Below are 20,940 nucleotides of genomic sequence, written 5' to 3' on the forward strand. Positions count from 1 at the left end.
GAAAAGGCCAACGGATCGAAACGCTGATAGATCAATACGCCGATAGTTACAGTTGCCGACATGGTCGAAACAGTAACTCCCCCGCAAGTAGCACAGTGGTTCACCTTCCTCCCAACACAGGCTGCTAAAGGTCCGGATTTGAATCCTGTTAATAACGCAAGGAATTTTTATGAGCATTTTTCACCATGTGGCCGAGTTTTTTCTCAGGAGAAGGTTGCATATTCCACCCCCACCAACTGGAAACTCTGATTTTTCGTCAAGCAAATCGACCAGAGAACGGCACAATAGGTCTAAGTCGCTGATACGCCTGAAACCGATAACCTGCAACTGGTCAAAATGCCGAGAGTATTTGATAGGTTAAAATGGTAATCCATTGCGGTGAAATAAAAAGTGTTTTGAACTTCTTAGGGTTTGATCCTTTCTGTAGTTTCAACATGTCATTGTTTTCTTGGAAGCGAGGGATAAGTATATCCATTATCCCCGGTGGATCTGACTTCATCAACGTTCCAATTAAAAATAATAATAATAAATAAATAATAAAAATAAACTAGCTTTGGCATTAGAAACAATTTCCCTACAAATCTTGGAAATTAGATGTAAAAAAAAAAGTTCAACCTTGGACCTGTAAGTAAAGGCTGCCTGTGTTCCTGGGATAACACGTACGAACCTCGTACGCACATCGCGAGATGGAGCCGGTACGTCGCTGCAAAAAGATGCGTAGTCAATTGTTAATAATTAGTCTGTCTATCTGCTGTAATAAAAAGTTGCAGTGAAGTTGTAAACTACTCTGACAGCGATGATTGTATATATCTTACAAACTGAACTTCGTTAGAAAAAAAGCCCTGTTCTTAGAGGAGAGTTGCTGTTGTAGGGTTTTAGGTACATCAGCAACTTAGGCCATATCGCGCCGTATATAATATATCTGTAAATTGCGTGCGTTCTTGATTTGCTGTTTACTGGACGAAAAACCCGAGTTTCCTGGAGAAAAAAACCACGCTACCTTCGTCTGAGAGCGACTAACGCAGCCATGTTGTCAAAAAAGACCCATAAAAATTCCTAGAATCATTGATGGAATTCGAACTCGGGTCTTTTTCACGCGGTGTGAGGTCACCACGGAGATTATATCAACTGCTACCCAATAGAGGAGAGAAAACAGCATTCAAGATTTTTAAGTGAAAAATCTTAGCTGGGCCTTCGAAGTTTTCTATTCAGTGATCTCGGACGTTACTAGAGGAAGCCGAATTGCAGAGATTTAAGCTCTCTGCAATGGCTATTTCTGGAGGAACGAAAGGAAAATTAATAATGATAAATACTAATGTCTCCAACCAGTAGTCGAAACCAATTTTTTAGTAATTACAATCTATTTGCCCTATTATATTGGTTTCAATAAAATTACAACGTAAATAATAAAATCCTATTCATTTTTAATAGGATTTTATTATTTTAGTATCGTCTGGTGTAGCCCCTGCTTTATAACTTGTTAATTTATAAAAATTTGGGTTGTCTTTGCATAAGAATTAGCCAACAGATATTCAAAAAAGATCAGTGATGACCGGGACAGGAAATCAACAATACGTATATTTTTTGTATTTTGAAATTTCGATTGGCAATGTGACGTCACAATCTTATAAACTCACTTCACAAAACCTCAGACCCATGCCCTCCTTCATGAGCATGATATAAACTGTCCCTCTTATGGAGGAAAGCGAGAAAATGCACGAAATCCTAGTTTTCCAGATTTCGGAATCCTGGTTTGGAGACACTCGACTATCGTATATACAGCATGGCCTCATTTAACGTCGTAGGTGCGATTCTGAATAACGTACAGCGTTAAGCGAAAAATCTTCCTATCAGAGTTAAAGTATAAACTGACGATGCGTTCTTTCGGATAAATATAAACGTAGTTTTCCTCTGAAAACAAAGGGCTGTTAAATAAATGTCCGATTACATCTTGAATTAAACATCACACAAAATAAAATAAATACAGCATTAAAAAGTAAGAGAACCATAACTTAAATTTATCCATGTTTAAGGAATAATGGTTTCTGCCACTCGTCACCGTTTTTATTAGGCCACCAGTTTTGAATCCTGTCGTCGACGAGGAATTCTCCATTAAGGTTGTTTAATTCTATTTAACCAGTCTCAGGCAGCAAACGTGTAGTGTTTTTCGAGTCTTCCAGAAATTGTAGTATTTTCTTCTCACTTAAAATCCAGCCAGCGTAGAAGACGTTGTGTTGACGTCTCGTGTCCTTAGTTTCCTTGACACCTTAAACAACTCAATCGTTATTGCCGAAATGAAAGGAATTAAATTAGCTATACAATGCTGAATAATTTAATTTTAATAATAATAATTTGAATGAGCTTTATTGATAATTGCTTGGATTACGATTAAGGATCTTTATCTTTTGGGTGTTTTTGAGTAGTGTTTTTATTTAAAGCAAAATCACTATAAAGCGCTTCCTTCCTTTCTTTTTTTTTTTTTTTTTTTGGACATTGTTGGCTAACGACAAAATGACGAGCGTTGTAGCGAAAGAACGTTAATCGAAACGTGTTTAAGCGAGGACAGACTGTTACGTTATTGTTTGTAAATTATAGTTGTGCATGGCTTACATCATTTTTAATATAGTTGTTTATTAATAGTCATCTATTTCAGGTGTACACAACTAACATGTTTTTTCTTATCTTCCTAGAACGTTGATTCTTCTTGTGCTCTTCGTAACGGCATTTGTGTGGCTCTTCGTGATCATCCTTCTCGTATTTTCTGCACGCAGAAAGGTTAGCTTTAAAAGCAATATTTAATGTATTTTTTTTCTACCTTAATAATTGTGCATTTAATGTCTTTATATACGAAAAACATGAAATTAAATAGTCTGTTTGGGCAAACGCTCTCTAGAAGAGCCATCGAGTGAAACAAATAAAAATGAGAACCTCGGAAGCAGTAATGAGTCGGGAAATTGAGTTTGAAATGTGTCGCGGTGGCCTGCAGGAATCTCGTATTCGGTTACAGTCGTTCTACAGATTCTTTTATCTTCGCTTAATTGCCTTTGTCTCGACACACTCACTCGCACGCGCATATTTTGTCCATTATTTAAACGATCGATTGTGTTCTGTCAGAACATACAAAACAGAAGGTCCTTTCATTGGCTCCGTTATCGTTTAAAATTTCAATTGCGTTTTCGAGCATCTCGCTTATTTAATAAATTTATCTTCATAAATCAAACTTAGCTGGCTAATTTGCCTAAAAGAAATTCATTCGTCCGTTTTCGTAATTAAAGGAAAACTTTAAAAATTTTTCGGACATCTTTCGAAAGCGCCAGATGAAAACTGACACGTGGGAAGTGACAACGTCTTCTTAATATTTAAATACCGTGGATGTGTCATTGTCCTCCGTCTGTTTCCCTCAATTGCCAGTGACTTTTACCGGCGAGATATGCGTGCTTTGACAAGTGTAATCGAACCAATGAATGATGCACTTCTACGCCACTTCTGCCTTGTCAACGTGCATACAGCGGCAATTTGGCAGGTTATTTCCACGTTATGCACTGCCCTCTATAGTTAGAGCACACCGACAATGCGCTGTTTGTAATGATTTGGGCCGATGTTTCGTGCTGTATCAGCTACTCGTGTTTCATCAGTGATTTAGCGTGCGTGTTTGGACGGAAACACCGATCTCTTCAGTTTCCACAACAAATCCTCTCCAAATTTTGAAATGGTGCTGGAGAATAGCCCACTTAGTTCATTATCAAATCTTCATTCCGTGTCTATAAAATTCCCAGGTTCCTTTGATTTTGAAATTAGACGCATGTTAAAAGTTGCTTTGGAATACAGGATGTGTTATAAATATTATACCATTTTTAAGTAAAAATAGCCCCAAATATTAGTGTTTCGAGAATTACTGAAATTTTTCAAATAATAATTCTCTATTATCAGTATACTGTACAGTTAAATAAGACTGCCTCGCGACAATATCCGCAATGCTCTTCTATATTCATTACACTGTATATACGTACGCGAGCCGATATTATTGCCAATTTCTCGTGAATCCACGAGAGGAGGGGGGAAAGAGTCTAAAGCTGCGTGTCTAATAATAGATGGCGCGTGTAACGATATGCGATACATTGTGGCAGAGAGAGAAAACGATGTTGAAAAATAAAAATCTAATCGCCATAAGGGCGTATACGCTGTAAGAAGATGAGCGAGCGAGCGAACGTGTTTCATGCAGGAAAAAAAAAAAAAAAAAAAAAAAACATGCTTTAGAACTGGGAAGATTCGCAAACTATAACTCATAAAATTTAAATGGGAGAAAAGAAAAGAAAAAAAAAAAAAAAAAAAGTGTCTGTTCCATAAATGAAAAAAATCAGTGGAAGTCTTTCATAAAAAAAACCAAAAAAAAAAACCTCGCGACTCGACGGTGTTGAATTCGAAACATTTCCCATCCGTCTCATTATAATTTCGCCGCTGCATTTCATTTGTTGACACGTGTTAGGGAGGACGGGAATGGAAAGGATATTTTTACTTATGTAACCAAACACAGCCGTCGAAGGAAACATGGTGACATCTTGCTGTTGTGCTCTTAATGTGTCAACACAATTTTCTTTTCTTTTTTTTTTATAATTATTTTTCTTTTGCGCCACCCAGGATATCGAAAAAAAAAAAAAAAACCGTTTTGCTGGCCGAATGTTTAAAGTTGCTTTTTGGGAAATATTTCTCTTTGAGAAAACGAAAGATAGTGCAATATTGCAAACTCCGTGCTGTCTATATAAAATTTCGATTGAGGTGGATTATTCGAATACCACTAGAGGGCGCTCATCGGACGACGGATTTATTTGTCTTTTTTGTTTATTATAATAACATTGCTGATTTTTATTATTATTATTTATTATTATTATTTTTTTTTTTTTCAGATTTTGCTTGACACATTTTAAGTAAGAAAAAAAGAAACTTCAGTTAAAAATACGAGAGTTATAAATTGCAAAATATGATCGTGGCGCACTGTGTTAATAAAATATCTGTAGAGACAAAATGACTTCATAACAGAAAGCAAAAAATGATTCGATTCCTGTTGGCTCTCGGGTTTTGACAATTACCCATTGTCGGCTGCCATCTGTTGTGACTTTGATTACGTCATGACACGCGTTGACAGCGTAAACCGAATTTTTAAATTAAAATAGCGTCTGAGACGAAATGGGAAAATGAACTTGGGATTTTTTTTTTTTTTTTTTTTGCTTCGATATTGACTTTTACAGTAGTAACCGTTGCGGAATAATAACACGGAACTAAAACTCCGCGTGTAGCATCATGCGAAACCTTTAGGGCATGAGGTACACGCAGTTCACTGTGTAAAGAAGTATTGGTTTACGTCTACCCCTTTTTCTCTGAGCACACACGCAAGGTTATTAAAAATGTTTCATTTGATTAAACATTGAAGCAGAAGCATATATTTCAAAGGGCCGCACCATTGAAAGGCATCGTCCGGGACAAAACGCAGGCTGAGCTTGGATTTCGAGCTTCGCTAAAAAGGATATTCTACAGAAACAGGAAACTTAATCAGCCGCATTCTGTGCCACTTTCCGGATCGTATTCTCATGTTGATATTCGGGTTCATCTCGTTAAAAACGAGAAAAAAAAAAAAAAAAAAAATGCTACCAGTTATAGGGTTTCAATTGTAAGGGAAATCAGAAATTTATTCTACACAAAAGACAGATGAAATGGAACCAGAGCGTCTATTAGGTGAGAAAATTGATAATGCCATTTAAAATATAAACGAACTGATGATTTGGTCAAGAAATATTAGGTCATGCTGGAAAAATGTCCCAGAAGGGATAAAATGTTCTTGGGTCAGAAATTCTGGGCAGAATTGCAGACACAAGAGTTATTTTGTGGTGCAAGATCACGTGCAGTAGAAGAAAGAAGGTGGTCGGAATAGTTACAAGAACCAAACGATTCTGAGGATGATTGTTGCTTATTCCAACGTGTCGGAGAAAGTACAAGGGGCTCTACCATACTGGACTTGGTTCATACCGAGGATCCGAACTGCATCCAAAATTTGACAAATCAATGACCACAATGTCATAAAATGGATAGTGTCCAAAGAGATTTCTGTGGTCAAGGGAAAAGGAGAGGGCTTCAATTTCAAAAGAGAGGGAACTATAGCAGATTTAGGTATTTCTGGGGCTCTAATTGGAGAAACAAGTATAAGTCATTGGACAAGGAGTTCATTATGGGAAGTATTCGAGGAATTTATCCTGGAAGCTGCAAATGAATTTATTCCAGTGGAGAAGCTCCGCAAAACAAAGACACCCAAGTGGATGACCAAAGGGATTAAGGGTTTAACAAGCAAAACAAACAAAAAAAAAAAAAGAGCAGACAGTTCCAGACAATCGCGAGATGCTGATTTATATGAGCATTATATGTAATTTATATGTAACTTATATGTAACAAAACCACTTATGAGCTAAGATAGGTTCAAGCCGAGTACGAGAAATCAGCAGAGCTAAAAATGGAGACAAAGTGTTCTTTTCATAAGTGAATGCAAAAAGAAAGAGAGTGAATCAGATAGGTCCCTTACTTGATCGAACTGGAAAAGTAATAGAAACACCAGCGGAAGTGGCAGACGAGTTGAATAGGTACTCTGCAAAGATCTTCATAGTTGAAAGACCATTCGAATCACGAGGAATCAGCGACAAGGAGTTAGACTGCTGTAAATTAAGTGATATGACGATTTCTTAGAAGAGCTATTGGAAAAGCTATTGAAGCTCAGCAGACAGCATACATGCTGTTATACTAAAAAATGGTTGCATACTGTATGAGTGCATCATGCCATTGAGGATTTTAATAAGATCATTATATTCCGGAATGACCCCCTCCACCCCGACTGGAAAAGCTCTGTCCACCCGATTCACAAAAGAGGCGTGAAAGACGTGAATAGCAACTATAGACCAATGAGTTTGACTTCAGTGATGGGAACTCATGGAGTTTGTGATTAAAGATACAATACAGGACCATCTTGATAGGAATGGTATTCTTAATGGATCGAAAAATAGTTTCATGGGGTGAGAGAGGGTGAGAGGGTGTAGCCCAGTGGTCAGCAGTCACGGGCTTGAACTCCGGTCACTCAAACCACATGCACTCTCGCGCTGACCACTGGGCTACGGCGAGGAATTCCTCACCGAGACCAAAATAAGACATTAATTGCAAAACAATTAACTCTGAATTTTTAATAATTGGTAGGGGTTCGGGTCAGAGGTACTCATTTTTGATGATTTCTGTCTTTATTTAGTGCATCGTTTGGGATATCAGTCGAGTATTCCTTCTGCGGTTAGCCGTCACGATTTTCACAGTGGTCGTTGTGTATGCTGTGGCTCAGGTCAATGTGGTAAGTATTTACATTTAGCATTTTTATGTTGCAATATAGAAGTTTAAAATGCCCGTGTTTTTCTGACAAATTTTGTGGCTCCACCTCAAATATTAGGCTGTGTCCTGTACATTGGACACGGCCTAATGTTCGAGATCCCGCTAACGCATTGCCACTCCCACAGAGCTGTTTCGGACTTTGTCGTGACTTCTTCAATGGGCAGCCAGGCAGAAGAATACTTGAGGAATTTTTAAAGGCCTCTTCGACTGGACCGTGGTCAGCCGATCTCATACGGAGGGAGTAGGGTTCAACCCGCGAATCATTCGATGTATTTCAGGGCTCAACAACGTGTGCGAATAAGTACGCTTGTACAGACATAACATACGATTAGGCTCCTATGAACTGGCGCACTCTGATCGAAGTAGTCGAAGTGAAAAAATTCCCAAAACGACCAAAATCAAGTAGCCAGTCTTTTGGTTCGAATACTGCATGTGCCGAAACGTTAACTCCCTCTTACGGGTGGTTATCGTGTGTTAGGAAACAGGTGACAATAATAAGACGCGTAGCAAAGTTCACTTCCAGTCATATCGGGTTCCTCAACACTCGAGTTACTCGTACGGGATAAGAGACCGTGCCCATTTCGTGAACGACTGAACCGTGCACGAAATTTTTCTTTAAACAAATCGGCAGCGAGTAATTAAGAATTAGTCATTTCCGATTTTCTAAAACCTCTTTGGCAGCAGATTGATTTTTAAAATTAATATCGGAATGTTGTAAGACTTAGATCAGCTTCGCGGTCGTTTTAATCGACGAGTCACAGCAGACGAAATACCCCGAGCATGTTTTGTATAAGGCGTCAGTTCACTATACGGAAACGACCGCCGATTTGCCGTTAAAAGCAAAGCTTAGCGCCCGGTTCAGTCGTCCACGAACCCGATATGAACGGAAGTGAACTTTGGTACACGTCGTACTTGTGTCTAGCAGACGAGACATTAAGCACGATGATGACTCATTCACCATATTGAGCCTATCAGCATCCATTGACAAACAAATGATAAGACTTAATGTATTTGAAAGCCCGTTGAGGTTGATATGATGGGACTGCGCTGTTGGAGAAGAAGGAATATTCATTAACAGATAATCGAAAGAGCTACTAAACGACGCATGCTTGTTTGAAATAGTTTTTTTTTTTTTTTTCTCTCCTTGTGTCCTCTAACTTAATATTTCACAGAAAACGATTGTTTATAAATTAAATTTTCTGTTCATACTCCGGAACGACCACATGGTCAGATGAGTTCAGAAGTGACCCGAGTTCGAGCCACGGACTCGAACTCGGGTCACTCAAAGCACGAGTACTTATGCACTCTTTGACCATTCGGCTAAGGTTGTCTTCATCGTTTTCTTAAAATTGCGTGTCATTGCGAATATACAGAGAATACGGAGAAGTCCCTGAAATTATATCTAAAGTACAATGCCAAGAGCTAACACGACATCGAGACTCTAGCTTACAATGTGTTACATCAATAAAGAGAAACTTCCATTATGTTTTACGCAAGAGGGTGTACATAATCCAGTATTTTTGTGTAGCCAAAAATGATACAATTACAGAAGTGATCGTATAAATTTTTTGATGTATTTTATTTTGGGACATGCTGTATATTTATCTAAACAATGAAAGTGTGCTTCTCTTTCTACCCCGTTTTTTCTCACTTCCTTTTATATTTCTCAAAAAGAGACTTCTTTTCTTCTAAATTCAACTTTTCTTTTACTTTCTCCCTCGTGTATCCGCGTAATCCCGCGTTTCTTTCCCCTGGGAGACGAATGTTTAAGGTTCAAATAACGCACAAAAACCTTTGTAAAGCAACTCTCCAGCGGTCCCACGACCTGTCATCAATCATAGTTTCTTTTGCCGTGACTATTGTTAGGAAGGCATTACGGACCAGCACCCCATTCCCACAGGTGTAGCATCCGAGATGTACACAAATGCGAACACGATATGTGACGCTGCGATCGGGGTTAATCAACTACAAGACGACTGAGGGAGCGTATTAGTTCTGTATGCGGCTGGATCTCATAGTTTTGATAAAGTGTGCGGTCCCCCGCAATTTTAAGTAGAAATTAAAGCGCGTGCACACTCCCGTGGAGGGAAGGAGACCTAACGGGGGAAATTCACCTTTTTCCTCCGGATGTTTGCGGTTGCCTTACGGGAGCGTTATATACCGCGTGTAATGCTTTGTGAAGGCCTGTGGGATTTCACCCCAGAGAATCGAGACAAGCGGGAAAATCTTATAAGAACATCATCAGAGGTCGTCTATCGGATGTAGCTGATCTTCCTGTTTCTGATATATTAGTATTGACATGTATATTATCTTATTTACGGCAGCTCCATAACGTTAGGTACTTTGTGACAACGCAGAAGCTTTGCGGCCAGAAATGTGTGTGATTTGTGGCAGGGCTGTACCAGTGGGTGCCGGGTTTGTCCTCCTTAGGCCAGAAAGACTGTAGAGACCCACCTCCCCGTGATGTAAATGGACGCTGGGCAGGTTTTCCAGGTGATCGCCACGAAGTGGACAAAAACCCCGCACCCACTGGTGGCAGGGCTGTACCAGTTTAGATTTAAAACATCAAGATTTAAACGGTTTAGATTTAAAACATCAAGGACAACGTGCTTGGTTCCTTGTTGTTGTTGAAATGATGGTAAACTCAAGAATAGTTGCTTTCTTTTGGTGACAACAGCAGAGGTGAATTGTTGTGTAGAACCGAGAACGATTGAGAATTTTCATTCATGCCACTTCATTTCCTTCAGAAAACTTGCTAACAGCAGTTTGTAGTTTAGATCTGTCGTCGTGGTATAGGTTTGTTTGTTTGTTTGTTTGTTATTTGGTTTTTAGGAGCATTAGCAACTAAGGCCATATTGCTCCGGGATATGCGGTGGTCATTCCTTGACCTTTGCGCATACTCCGTATTTGGTGGTGACGGGCTCGAACCCCGGTCTAATCAAGAAGCATGTGCTACGCACTGCTGCTCCTTCCCACCTGGCTACGGAGGCGCCCCGTGGTATAGGATGTGTGTCCATGTTTCCTCAGCATAACTCAAGCAGAGATTACTGTCAGACAAGCAAAATTGAAGTATCGATACTGTTTATTGATATTTGATATGTTTTAGAAAATTTCTATCCAACTCTTCAAATAATTTACTGAACATCGACTCACTGCATTTCTGCGAATAGTCCCAACTGGTCACATATTAGATTACTGGTCACGTATCAGCGTTGTTCCCCTCTCAAATTATTGACGTCTCTACTGGTATTCTTTCCATCCATCAAGAAAATTAGTTGATTCTCAGCCCTAATAAATAAAGATGGGGTGATAGAATTGCATTGGAGTTGAATTAGGTGCGGCCGATTTGCTGTACTAGCCTTATGAAACGCTGAAATTTAATTACGCAAGCGTAACGCTAACAAAATATTCATTTTTCTCTCTTTCCCAAACTCCCCTTCCTTGATATTATTTTCAGACAAATTCCAAGATGAATTATCTCTTTCAGTTCTCGTGCCTTCATGAATCCCAGTGTACCAAGTCGTCCACGAATGTTACTCAGGCTCCACCGACCTCCGAGTATCGCCTGTGTCCTCTTCCTCACTACATCTTTCTCAGCTGCGTCCTCACCTTTTTCCCACTGGTCATCTTCCTACGTCTGCCCATCATGGTAAAGGGGGCATTGCTGCTTCCCATGGCAGGCATTTTTGTCCTGGTGATCGAGATGACACACACCACCCTCTTCAACTGTTACGACGACAGAGTCCGGTAAGAAAGTTCGTGTCATTCATCAAAATGTTGAAACATTTTGGTATTATCGTGATGTCGAGTTGAGTTTTTTGTATTTATACTCTGATGGATTATGAAGCAACAGTCACCTGGAAGTTTTTTTTTTGTTTGTTTTTTAAATTAAATTACCATAAATAACAACTCCAGATGTCAGATGCTTAACAATCATTCCTTGTACTACATACAATGATGGATAACGATAAAAAGTCTTATCTTTTTCAGAATAAATTTTTATTTGCTATTGAATTAAAGCTATTGGATCAAAAAAGCTTAGGTCAGTATAGCCACCATGTTTAAGCAGCTATATTTCTATAGGCATGAAATTTACACTGTCCCGAATTTTCTAAATTCTTTTTATATACCTTTTTGATATCAGTGATCGTTGTGATATTAGCAAAAAGGCCTTCTTTTTATGTAATTTTATTTTAAATATACAGTAATATTAAATAATTGATTAGTGTTGTGTAACCTTTGTGTTTTATGATTTCTTATTACAAGTGGTATTTCGACAAATTAATGCTATGATATCTGTGAGTTAATAAGTAACTGATCATAATGTTCCTCATCCAGAACTGTTGTTCGGTCGCGCGGATTTTTCATCCAGCAAAACCGGCAAACAGACTGCGTTGGTTGATGTGATCAAAATCTAAGACCTGGGTTAATTGTTTTGCGCGTTCATTAATTTCAGGCTTCTGTTATATTATATGGATATTGTGACTGTATGTTAAGTTAGTTTAGGCGCTTAAATAACTAAGTCTATGAGGGGTCAGTGTATTGTGTTAGTAATTGCGTGTATTCTTCGGTCAGTTTGCCGTTTACTAGACAAAACAACCGAGTTTCCTGAGCAAAAGCCATGTAACCCTCGCCTGAGACCGACTAATCGAGCCACGTTGTGAAAAAAGAAGTCGAAAATAATTCCTGTCGTCATCGACGGTATTCGAAGTGAGGTCTTTCCCGCCCAATGTTTATAACTACTGTATTAAAAAGACATGAAAATACGGAGTCTGTATAGAATCCATGTAAAAATGGCTTGACTTGGAATATCGACTTTTTGGGAGGGTCATGAGAACCACTTTCGCATTCAAGATTTGAAGGGAAAAAAAAGTTAAAAATAGAAGTAAAGTGTAAAAGAAAAAACCGGTAAGATTTACTGGAAATGTTGATGAGTCATACTGTGTCGTTTGCTGGATTTCAACAGCATGAAATTCTACGAAGGCAAAATTAAAAACGTGTTTAAACACATCTCTTTAAAAACACCTTTGCCAAAATTGGGCTTCAAATTGTTTCTTAAAGAAGTTGGAGATATAATTTTCGGTTCGAGGACCACCTGTCGTATAATGGTCGACTTTTGATTTGAATAATGAAAGTGATCATTAGGAACAGTATTATTTTTCAGTGTGAATGTTTTCTAAACTGCTTGAGGCCTTGAACAACTGTCCCCAGTTTGTTTTGGGTAGACAAGATTTATAAAGATCTCGTCAATATGTAATTTAATTAGATCGTAACCACAGTTATTTAAGCCTCATATACAGTTTGTTTTAAACAGATCACTAGAAGATAAATACACTATACAATATGACCTGCTGAAGACCCGTGAAAGTGAAGTGGATAGTATCGTTGCTAATTTACGCTACGGGGAAGGCCTAGATTTTACGCTGTTGTCTGAACCGATCGAGAAAACAGGAGGAACTTTATGGAATTTTTGTTCACACCATGGCAGAAAATCAGGATCTTACTTCCCAAAAAACAGCCAAACCAAACATAGAATAAACTCAATTTACAAACATGATGTTTCATGGTCTTAGTTTTGATCTGTTTAATTTTGATTTCAAGAACGGGCAGTATCCTACTGATGCTAACCAGTTCCTCAGTAGTATCGCTGTTTTTCCATCTGTAGTATAGTATATAAATACATTTCTGAATACCACGTAATATATTCAAAGTTTCGATTAATTTTCTTCTTTCCCTTTTGATTTAGAGCTGTAGTTCCTCTTCATATCACTGGAATAGTTGTGATAGGAAACTTCCTGTTAGCAATTTTGATTCATGGTCGGCAGATGGAGTGGACAGCTCGGCTCGATTTCTTATGGAAGGTTCAGGTGAGTATCGATGCTTATTAAAATGCAGCGAAGTCTCGCATTTCAATCTTTTGTTATTAATTCGTCCGGAATATTGGCCTTGTAATGTTGTTGAACAGAATTCCGATTTATTTCCGAAATTCTGAACATAGTTTGATTAGAACTGTTTTAGAATATGTTTGATAGAACTAAAATGCATCTCGTATACATGACCCGAGCGGATTTTTTGAACAATACTTGCAATGTTTGATACTTGGTTGTAGATGTGGGAGTTTCTCCAGCAGTTTTCAAAAAATTATTCCACTTTGAGCTGCGCTCATTTGTTTTTAATCCTAAACACAAAACAGATTTATTTTTATTTATTTTTTTGTTTTGTTTAGGCCAGCGAAGAGAAGAACGAACTAACTGATCTGCAAAACAGCAACCGTCGTGTCTTGTTTAACCTTCTTCCAGCGCACGTGGCAGCTCACTTCCTAGACCACCAATTCTTAAACAACATGGTAAGTGTGAAGGTATTCTCTAGTATTAATGTAGCGTACAGTTTACGGCTGAAATCTTCATTCATTTAAGTTGAACGGTAAGAAACGTGGTATGTCATAGCATCCCCCCCCCACACACACACACATCAGTTTCATAAGTGTACCGTGTCTTCCTGTAGGAACTCTACCACCAGTCCTATTCTCGAGTAGGAGTGATGTTCGCCTCTGTGCCTAATCTTCACGAGTTCTTCATGGAGATGGACGGTGGAAAATGTGGAGTGGAATGCTTGAGAGTACTCAACGAAATCATTTCCGATTTTGATGAGGTAAGATCTTTTCTGTAAGATGAAACTTTATGCTAACACCCTGAATGCTCGTCTAAAATATCCAACGTTCCTGTCATAGTTACTAGTGTGGACATTTATCAAGCTTGGTCTATTGGCCTCTTAGGCTTTCGCCTATATGCCAACAATTCTGGGCTGCAACAATTTCATAACCTTAACTGGTTAGTTTTTATCACAGAAACACAGTCGACTTTGACTATAACGATAAGGAGAGAAACGACCTTTGGCCTCGCGGCGGGGACGGCGTCTCCGCCCCCACCACGAGGAGGTAGATCGTGCTATCCAGGAAACATGTTCTGACGCCCCGTTAGAAAAATGATAATAAATAAACTTAGAAATTACATCATCAAAATAGGGAACCAACCCCATAACACTTCAAGTGGTTGCAACCACATAACGTCAAAATTTGATCTCTTACATTTCTTAACTTAGAAGGCCGGAGGCTCGCACAGGAGCCGCCCCCACAGTACCCGACACAACCACTGATAGAAATCTTAGCAGTCGATGTCACCAGACGAGGCCATTCCACATTTATTTGAATCATTCCATCTTGCCAACACTGATGGAAGTGAAGTTAGGTAGTTGTGAGTCGTGAAATTGGTCACGGTTGTCTTTATCGACGTTACCATTAACACAATGCTACGTTATGGTTTTGTTTACCCTCGTAGCATTTGATTGCTGTCTAGGGGTGAATGTAACTTTTACTTTATCAGAATTAGAATAAAACCATATTGAAAGCTGAATTAATTAAGATTGCATACAATGAAAATAAAGACTAGTTTTAATTTACTTGGTACAATGCAAAAGTTTTTGTTAGTTGGCTTTCTTTTTTCCACTCGACAGGTCTTGTATATTATTAAGGATCACTTAGAAAGTCACTTTCTAGGTGACCCTAATAATAGTCAAACTGCCCATGTGTATTTTGTCTGTAAATTGCGTGTGATTTCTGGTCGATTTTCCTGCTTTGCTAGATGAAAAACCCTAGTTTTTCTGGGGGGGGGGGCGAACCTTGTTGTCTACACCTGAGACGGACCTAACTCAGCCGTGAGAGAAAAAGTCCATAAAAGTTCCTCGCGTCATCGACGAGATTCGAACACGGGCTTTTTCCGCCCAGTGTGGAGAGGACGATGACGATTCCATTGTGGTAGTGCGCAGACACAGGCCTTGTGTAAAGTGTTCATTGTCTAATGGCCCCAGGCGTTCACCCCCATCTCCACGATGTGTACTCTCTTTGTGTAACACAGAACTCTGTGAAGGCCAGAGATTTTAAAAAATGTCAGTGTATAGTTGTGTTGTGTAGTGTAGTGTCTTGTTCCTCTGACTTTTTAACCGTTGGGCCCCTAGTGGGACTCCTCCTTTGCTCACACTTTTCCCCGAGGAGAAAGGTCAGATATAGAGGGATTTCAGTAGAAGTAGTACTATGGCAGGCCCTGCCACCTACTTTCCGGTGATTTCAGTGGCAAGGGTCTAATGTCAAAAAAAACCAAAGGGTTTAGGTCAAGATGAAGTCAAAGTTAATCGTTAGGTTGGAGTTAAGTTTAAGGTTGCGCACCCGCAGCAGGTTGGTAGTATGGGAGTAGGGGTGAAGGCTGCAGGGGACAGTTAGAAATATGGCGATAATAATGAAGACATCCTCGGGAAAGTCAGTGGCAACAAGTCCCACAGGGAGAAGAGAGAGAGGGAGGCAGGGAGGGGACAGAAAGCCGTCCCCTCCTCCCTGCCGAGGGAGAGGAGAGTTGCGGGTTTGAGACGGAAGAGGGGGAAAGGTAGAAATAAGGGGGCGAAAGAGAAGGCATCCCCCGAGTTCAATGGAGGCATTGCTCCATCAGGCAAAACGAGGGGAAGAGAAGGGGATGAAGGTGTGAGCGCCAGGGTGCACTGACAGATCGCCTTTCAGTTGTCTTGTTGGAAGTTAATCCATTCACGCCATGTTTGAGGACAGGGGGGCAACAGTCACTGTCCAGAGTAAAGTCTGTTCTGGTTGTATGAGTCTAGTCCAGGTAGGTCAAAGTTAGGTCAGTCGACTCCATGAGAATATTTCATATGGTCCTCATGTTTGGTCATAACGATTGTCCCTAGAGGGGGCTCTTTTTATTCTCCTTTCAAAGAGTTCTTGTGCAAACCTTGTGAAGGCATAAAATTCCCTTTCATCAGAAAGTATGTGGTGCTCTGCTCTTGATTGAGAGGCAGGTAATGGATCTTAGTCATCAGTTGGCACCTGAGATCTTCATAAAGTTCACATTGGTACATGAGGTGGTCCCAGCATTCAGGTTGACCACAATGGCATAATGGATCATCTGTAATGCCAAGGATATTGAGTTTCTCCTGTATGCGTCCATGTCCTGTAAGCAGAACAAGCCAGGGAAATACCATTGTGGCAGTTTTGGGTAGATTCTATCTACTGCAGGGATAAATTTCTTAGTTGCAGACATTGGGGAAAGTATTTGATGTCTAACTGCATCATGTGTTTCCTCCATCTCTGCGTTGTGTACTCTGTAGTGGCACAGAACTCTGTGAAAGCCGGAGATTTAATAAAAGTATATGGGTAGTACAGGTCTTGTATACGTGTAAAGTATGTTGATGTCAAACGGAACAAGGGGTTCCCCCCATCTTCGCGTTGCTTTCATTGTGGATGTACAAGTTCGTTGGGAAGGCCAGAGATTTAAAAGTATGGACGTTGAGTGTGTGTAGTGTCGTGTACAATTGTTCTTCTGGCCGTTTCGCCGCTGGACCCCTACTGAGGTCCAACGTTGCCCTACTTTCTCCCCGTGGAAGCAGACCAGGAACCCAGTAGACTTAGATTTACTCTGGCAGGTCCTGCTGCTTACTTTCCTGAGATTTCGGCGGCTAGGACCTAAAAAAAAATAATAAAAATAAACAAATAAAAAATAATAAGTTGCGTGGGGAGATAACGCTAGAATTGGATAGGCCTGATATTTTGGGCGAATGGTATGATTTAGAGATGATTAAATTTCGACGTGTAGGGCATACACTTGTGTATAGACAGAGTGGGGGGAGACTGAAGGTTGGGGGGAAAGGCAGAAGAATGGGAGAAATAGGAAAGACGCCCCCAGGTAATCAGTGGGGCATGCCCAAGCCCCACCAGGAGAAAAGAGGGGAGGAGATAGGAATACTCCTCTGCCTCCTGCCGGGGTAAGGGATTTAAAGTGAATCGAGTCAGGGCAGTCGGTTCAGATCACCAACAAGGCGTTTGGCAGCTACGCTCGTCTTGGTCAGTGTGTCTCATTCAGGTCACAGGGTCCAGTCCAGGAATTCGATCAGCTGTAGTTTCGTGTCCATGTTTTCAATTAAGAGGTAGGTTTTGTTCATTGCGAAAGTGCAGTCAGGGTCACTTTTTTCTTGTCTCCTTTCGTTAGCCAGATTCCGTGTCAGTTTCTCCGTTTGTGGTGCTGTTGGATTGTAAGTTGATTTGTTGTGTCAGAATGGTTCGACGTCTGGTAAATAATTCCTGCGCGTTTTCTCTGAGGGCAGTGTATGATTCCTTGCCATCCAGGATATATTATTCCTGGTCTTTGGGGGAGTGTTGCAATCTTGTCACCAGTTTGCAGCGGAGGTCGTGGTATTGGTGGCAGTCGAACATGAGGTGCGCAAGTTTCTTGTTTGCATACAGTTTAGATCATTTGCTATGCCTAGTGAGGTTAATTTGACGATGCCATGTCATGTCAACAAGTATGTTGTGAACAAACCCGGTAGGTATGTGCAGCCCAGCCCATTCCTGGAGGATTTGCAGGGCACGGTTTGCCAATGTTTCTAGTTGTGATCTGGAGTTTGTCAGGATGAGGTCGTCTGCAAAGGCCTGAGACTGTACCCCTCCCAGGTCCTTGTGTAGGAATTCATCCAGCACGAGTTTCCACATCGTTGTACCCAGGACTAAGCCCTGTGGGCAGCCTCTGTAAATTTCCTTTTTTATTTCTTTATAGGAGTTATTGACCTTTATTATTCTCTGTGTGGTAGCTCTAGATCACTTTGAACAGGTTTCCAGGTACCCTTGCGTCCCGGAGCCGGACTAGGATGCTCGGCCACCACAAGGTGTCGAATGCCCGGGAAATATCCATGGAGATGGCCAGTAAGTAATTTCTTTCGGTTTCTTGCACTTATGTAATTAAGCTTTGGAGGACATCAACGGTGGATCGACCCTGTTTGAACCCGTACTGGTTGGATGAGGCTAGATTTGCCAGTTGATAGTGGTGGTGGATTCTTGAGAGTAGTAGTCGTTCAAGGAGTTTACTGTGGACGGTGAGGAGAGCAATTGGTGTATAAGAGGATGATTGTTACAGCGGTTTGTTTGGGCTTTTCCTTATTAACTTGACGTTTGCCATTTTCCAGTCATGCAAGTAGGATCCATTTGTGAGGCACAGTTTGAAGAGTTTAAGCAGTAGGTAGAGTTCTATTTCTTGCTGTGACTTTCTTAATGATTTCTGGCTCCAGGAGGTCTGCACCCTGACATCTTTTTGTTGTTATTCGCGAAGGGGCCAGGAGGAGCTCCTCCCTGGTAAATTGTGGTTCTTCAGCCACTGTTTGGTAATTTTCGTTGTTTGTGCAGGTCTGGAGTTGTTTCTCTGTTTGCAGGTCCACACGAAGGTAGAAGGCTACGTCTAAGATATTGTTTATTGATTCCTCCCATGATCGGGTAGGAGTTCCTTGTGGCTTGGTTGTTACAACCTCTCCCCTAGGGAGTTTATTCGTGACGACTTTGTACACGACACTCCAGGGGTCAGCGTTCCCTGTGTTGGTCACCAGTCTTTTTCAGGAATCTCTTTTGTTCTTTCATATGAGTGCGATGTAGGAGTTCCATGCTTCTCTGTATAGGTTTCTAATTACATCCACCTCCTGCACAGGCCATGACCTCCTAACCCTTTGGAAGTTTTTCCTTTTGTTCTGTACTTCCCTGCGGAGTTGTTGCAAGTCGTGCCAAGGCACGGCTCCTGGTTTGGCGTTTTCTTCTTCTTCTTCTTTTTCTTCTTCTTATTATTATTATCCATATGGTGCAAGGAAGCCTGAGACTTATGCTGTACCAGCCAAAAAAAATTCCCACGTTACCCTGAGAGAGAGAGAAAGAGAGAGAGAAGGGAATCACCAAGAAAGAGAAGAATGATGATATCCAGCTCAGGACCCTGGGTTTGCCAAGCCCATCGCGGTGTTGGCAGCATCTGTGATTATTGCCATGATTGTCCTTTGTAGGTTATCAGAGTTTGTGACGGTTGAGATCTTGTGCTCTTCTGTTTGCTTATCAGGGTTTCTTGGAAGAGGTCCCAGTTTGCAGGTTGCAGAGCGTAGCAGTGGGGCATTCGTCCTATAGTCAGTTGTTGAGATAGACTTCTGTTAAGCTGAAAGGTCAGAATCCTGTGGTCTGAAGTGATCCAGGCGTCCTGGACCGTCCAGTCAGAGATGTTACCTGCGATATTTGTTGTGGCAAGAGAGACATCGATTGTTGCTTCCCATCTAAGATTGCAAAATGTTGGGACCTGGTTTGGTCTGTTCAGGATGGCGATGGAAGCACTCGCGATGAAATCCTCCATAAGCTGCCCGTTCCTGGTGCCCTGCCTGCCTGGGGTGTGGCTAAACGAGGCCGGAGACCTACAGTTTGCATTCGCTCCAGTGATGATTTTTTTCTTCTAATAGCATGTTAGTGACATGGTCCAGGTATCTGATGGCTGTGGTGATGTCCTAACCTGGTTTGCAGTACCAGAAGATGATGTAGAAAGCTCCTAGTGCAGTAATGACTTGGGCCCAGGCCGTGCACAGGTGAGAAATTTTGGTGGCTGTTATGTCAGTTTCTGATGAGGATTGCAGCCCATGGAGTGGTTTCTTCTGTCTGAATTATTTTATGATTTAGGGGGTACCCTCTGACGAGTTTGGAGTGGGTGTATGGTTCCTGGAGGATGATGTCAGCATTTGTTTCATTGGCTTTAAGACTAACCTGATCGGTTACGGCCTTTGCTCTTTGTGCGTTAAGTTGAATGAATTTCTCTATATTGCTTAAGGTGTGCTGCCCTAGTTGATTCTGGTTTGTTAATGCTCTATTTGGTAAATTAATGCTAAATTTGGTTAATTAATGCTATTTTGCTAAAATTAATGCTAAATTTGGTTAATGCTCTTGATTTTTATGTAGATGGGACATTTGTTGTCTCTTACTGAGTGCGCTGCATCGAGTTTTTCGCCTTTGCAGTTGGCACATATTCGTTGTTTTTCTTTCTTAGGGCAGTTCTTGTAATCATGGCCTTTTTCGGCACAATGGCCACATGTCTGGACAGTTTGGCTGCATGTATGAGTGGTGTGGCCAAATTTGCAACACCTATAACATTTGGAGACCACTATATTCGTGGAATCTGTGGCTACTGCAGTTTACAAAGATCCTTGTTTGCTTGGTCATGACTTGCCATGCCGCAGGGCCGAGTTCCACTACCAAGTTCTTAGAGTTTCCTGTCGTGGGTTTGATCGCATATTTCGGTGTGACCAGTTCTTTCATGTTGGAATTTGGGAGGGACCTCTGCAGGTTTTTGAAGTATATATCTCAGAGGTCAGTTCTTCTGACGTAATGTATTTTTCAGGTCGTAGATCTTGATGGAGGGTCCTTTTTTCCTCGGTGCTTTCGCCTCCAGTCCTGTGGTTGTTATTTTGGGCCAGTCATGATCTGGCTGGCCTCTTTGGTGGTTTCCGTTTCTATGACTGTTCCCGGATTCCTCGTTTTCTGATTGTTTTTATTCTCGTCGATTTCAGGTCATCAGATATATACTTTCGCTGGAGGTGGTGTCATCAGGAGCAAGTGGCCTCAGTACAACAATTTTAGTAGTTGGCAGTAGAGTTTTCCCTTTTATCTGGTTGGTTCTTGGTTTG

At 40.8% G+C, this 20,940-nt stretch overlaps 1 protein-coding gene across 1 annotated transcript in view; it reads left to right on the top strand.

Annotated features, from left to right (window-relative positions):
• The window catches only part of LOC150079454 (adenylate cyclase type 1-like), a 317,266-nt gene that overhangs the window by 177,174 nt on the left and 119,152 nt on the right, over positions 1-20,940 (top strand). Inside the window, exons 12-17 of the mRNA XM_090383372.1 lie at positions 2,691-2,775; positions 7,280-7,375; positions 10,901-11,160; positions 13,160-13,280; positions 13,640-13,759; positions 13,918-14,064. Coding sequence (XP_090239498.1) covers positions 2,691-2,775; positions 7,280-7,375; positions 10,901-11,160; positions 13,160-13,280; positions 13,640-13,759; positions 13,918-14,064 — 829 coding nt within the window. The remainder of the gene's footprint in view (positions 1-2,690; positions 2,776-7,279; positions 7,376-10,900; positions 11,161-13,159; positions 13,281-13,639; positions 13,760-13,917; positions 14,065-20,940) is intronic.

This window comes from Mastigoproctus giganteus, chromosome 10, assembly GCF_048544385.1.
Source record: "Mastigoproctus giganteus isolate SK-2022 chromosome 10, ASM4854438v1, whole genome shotgun sequence".
Lineage (NCBI taxonomy): Eukaryota > Metazoa > Arthropoda > Arachnida > Uropygi > Thelyphonidae > Mastigoproctus > Mastigoproctus giganteus.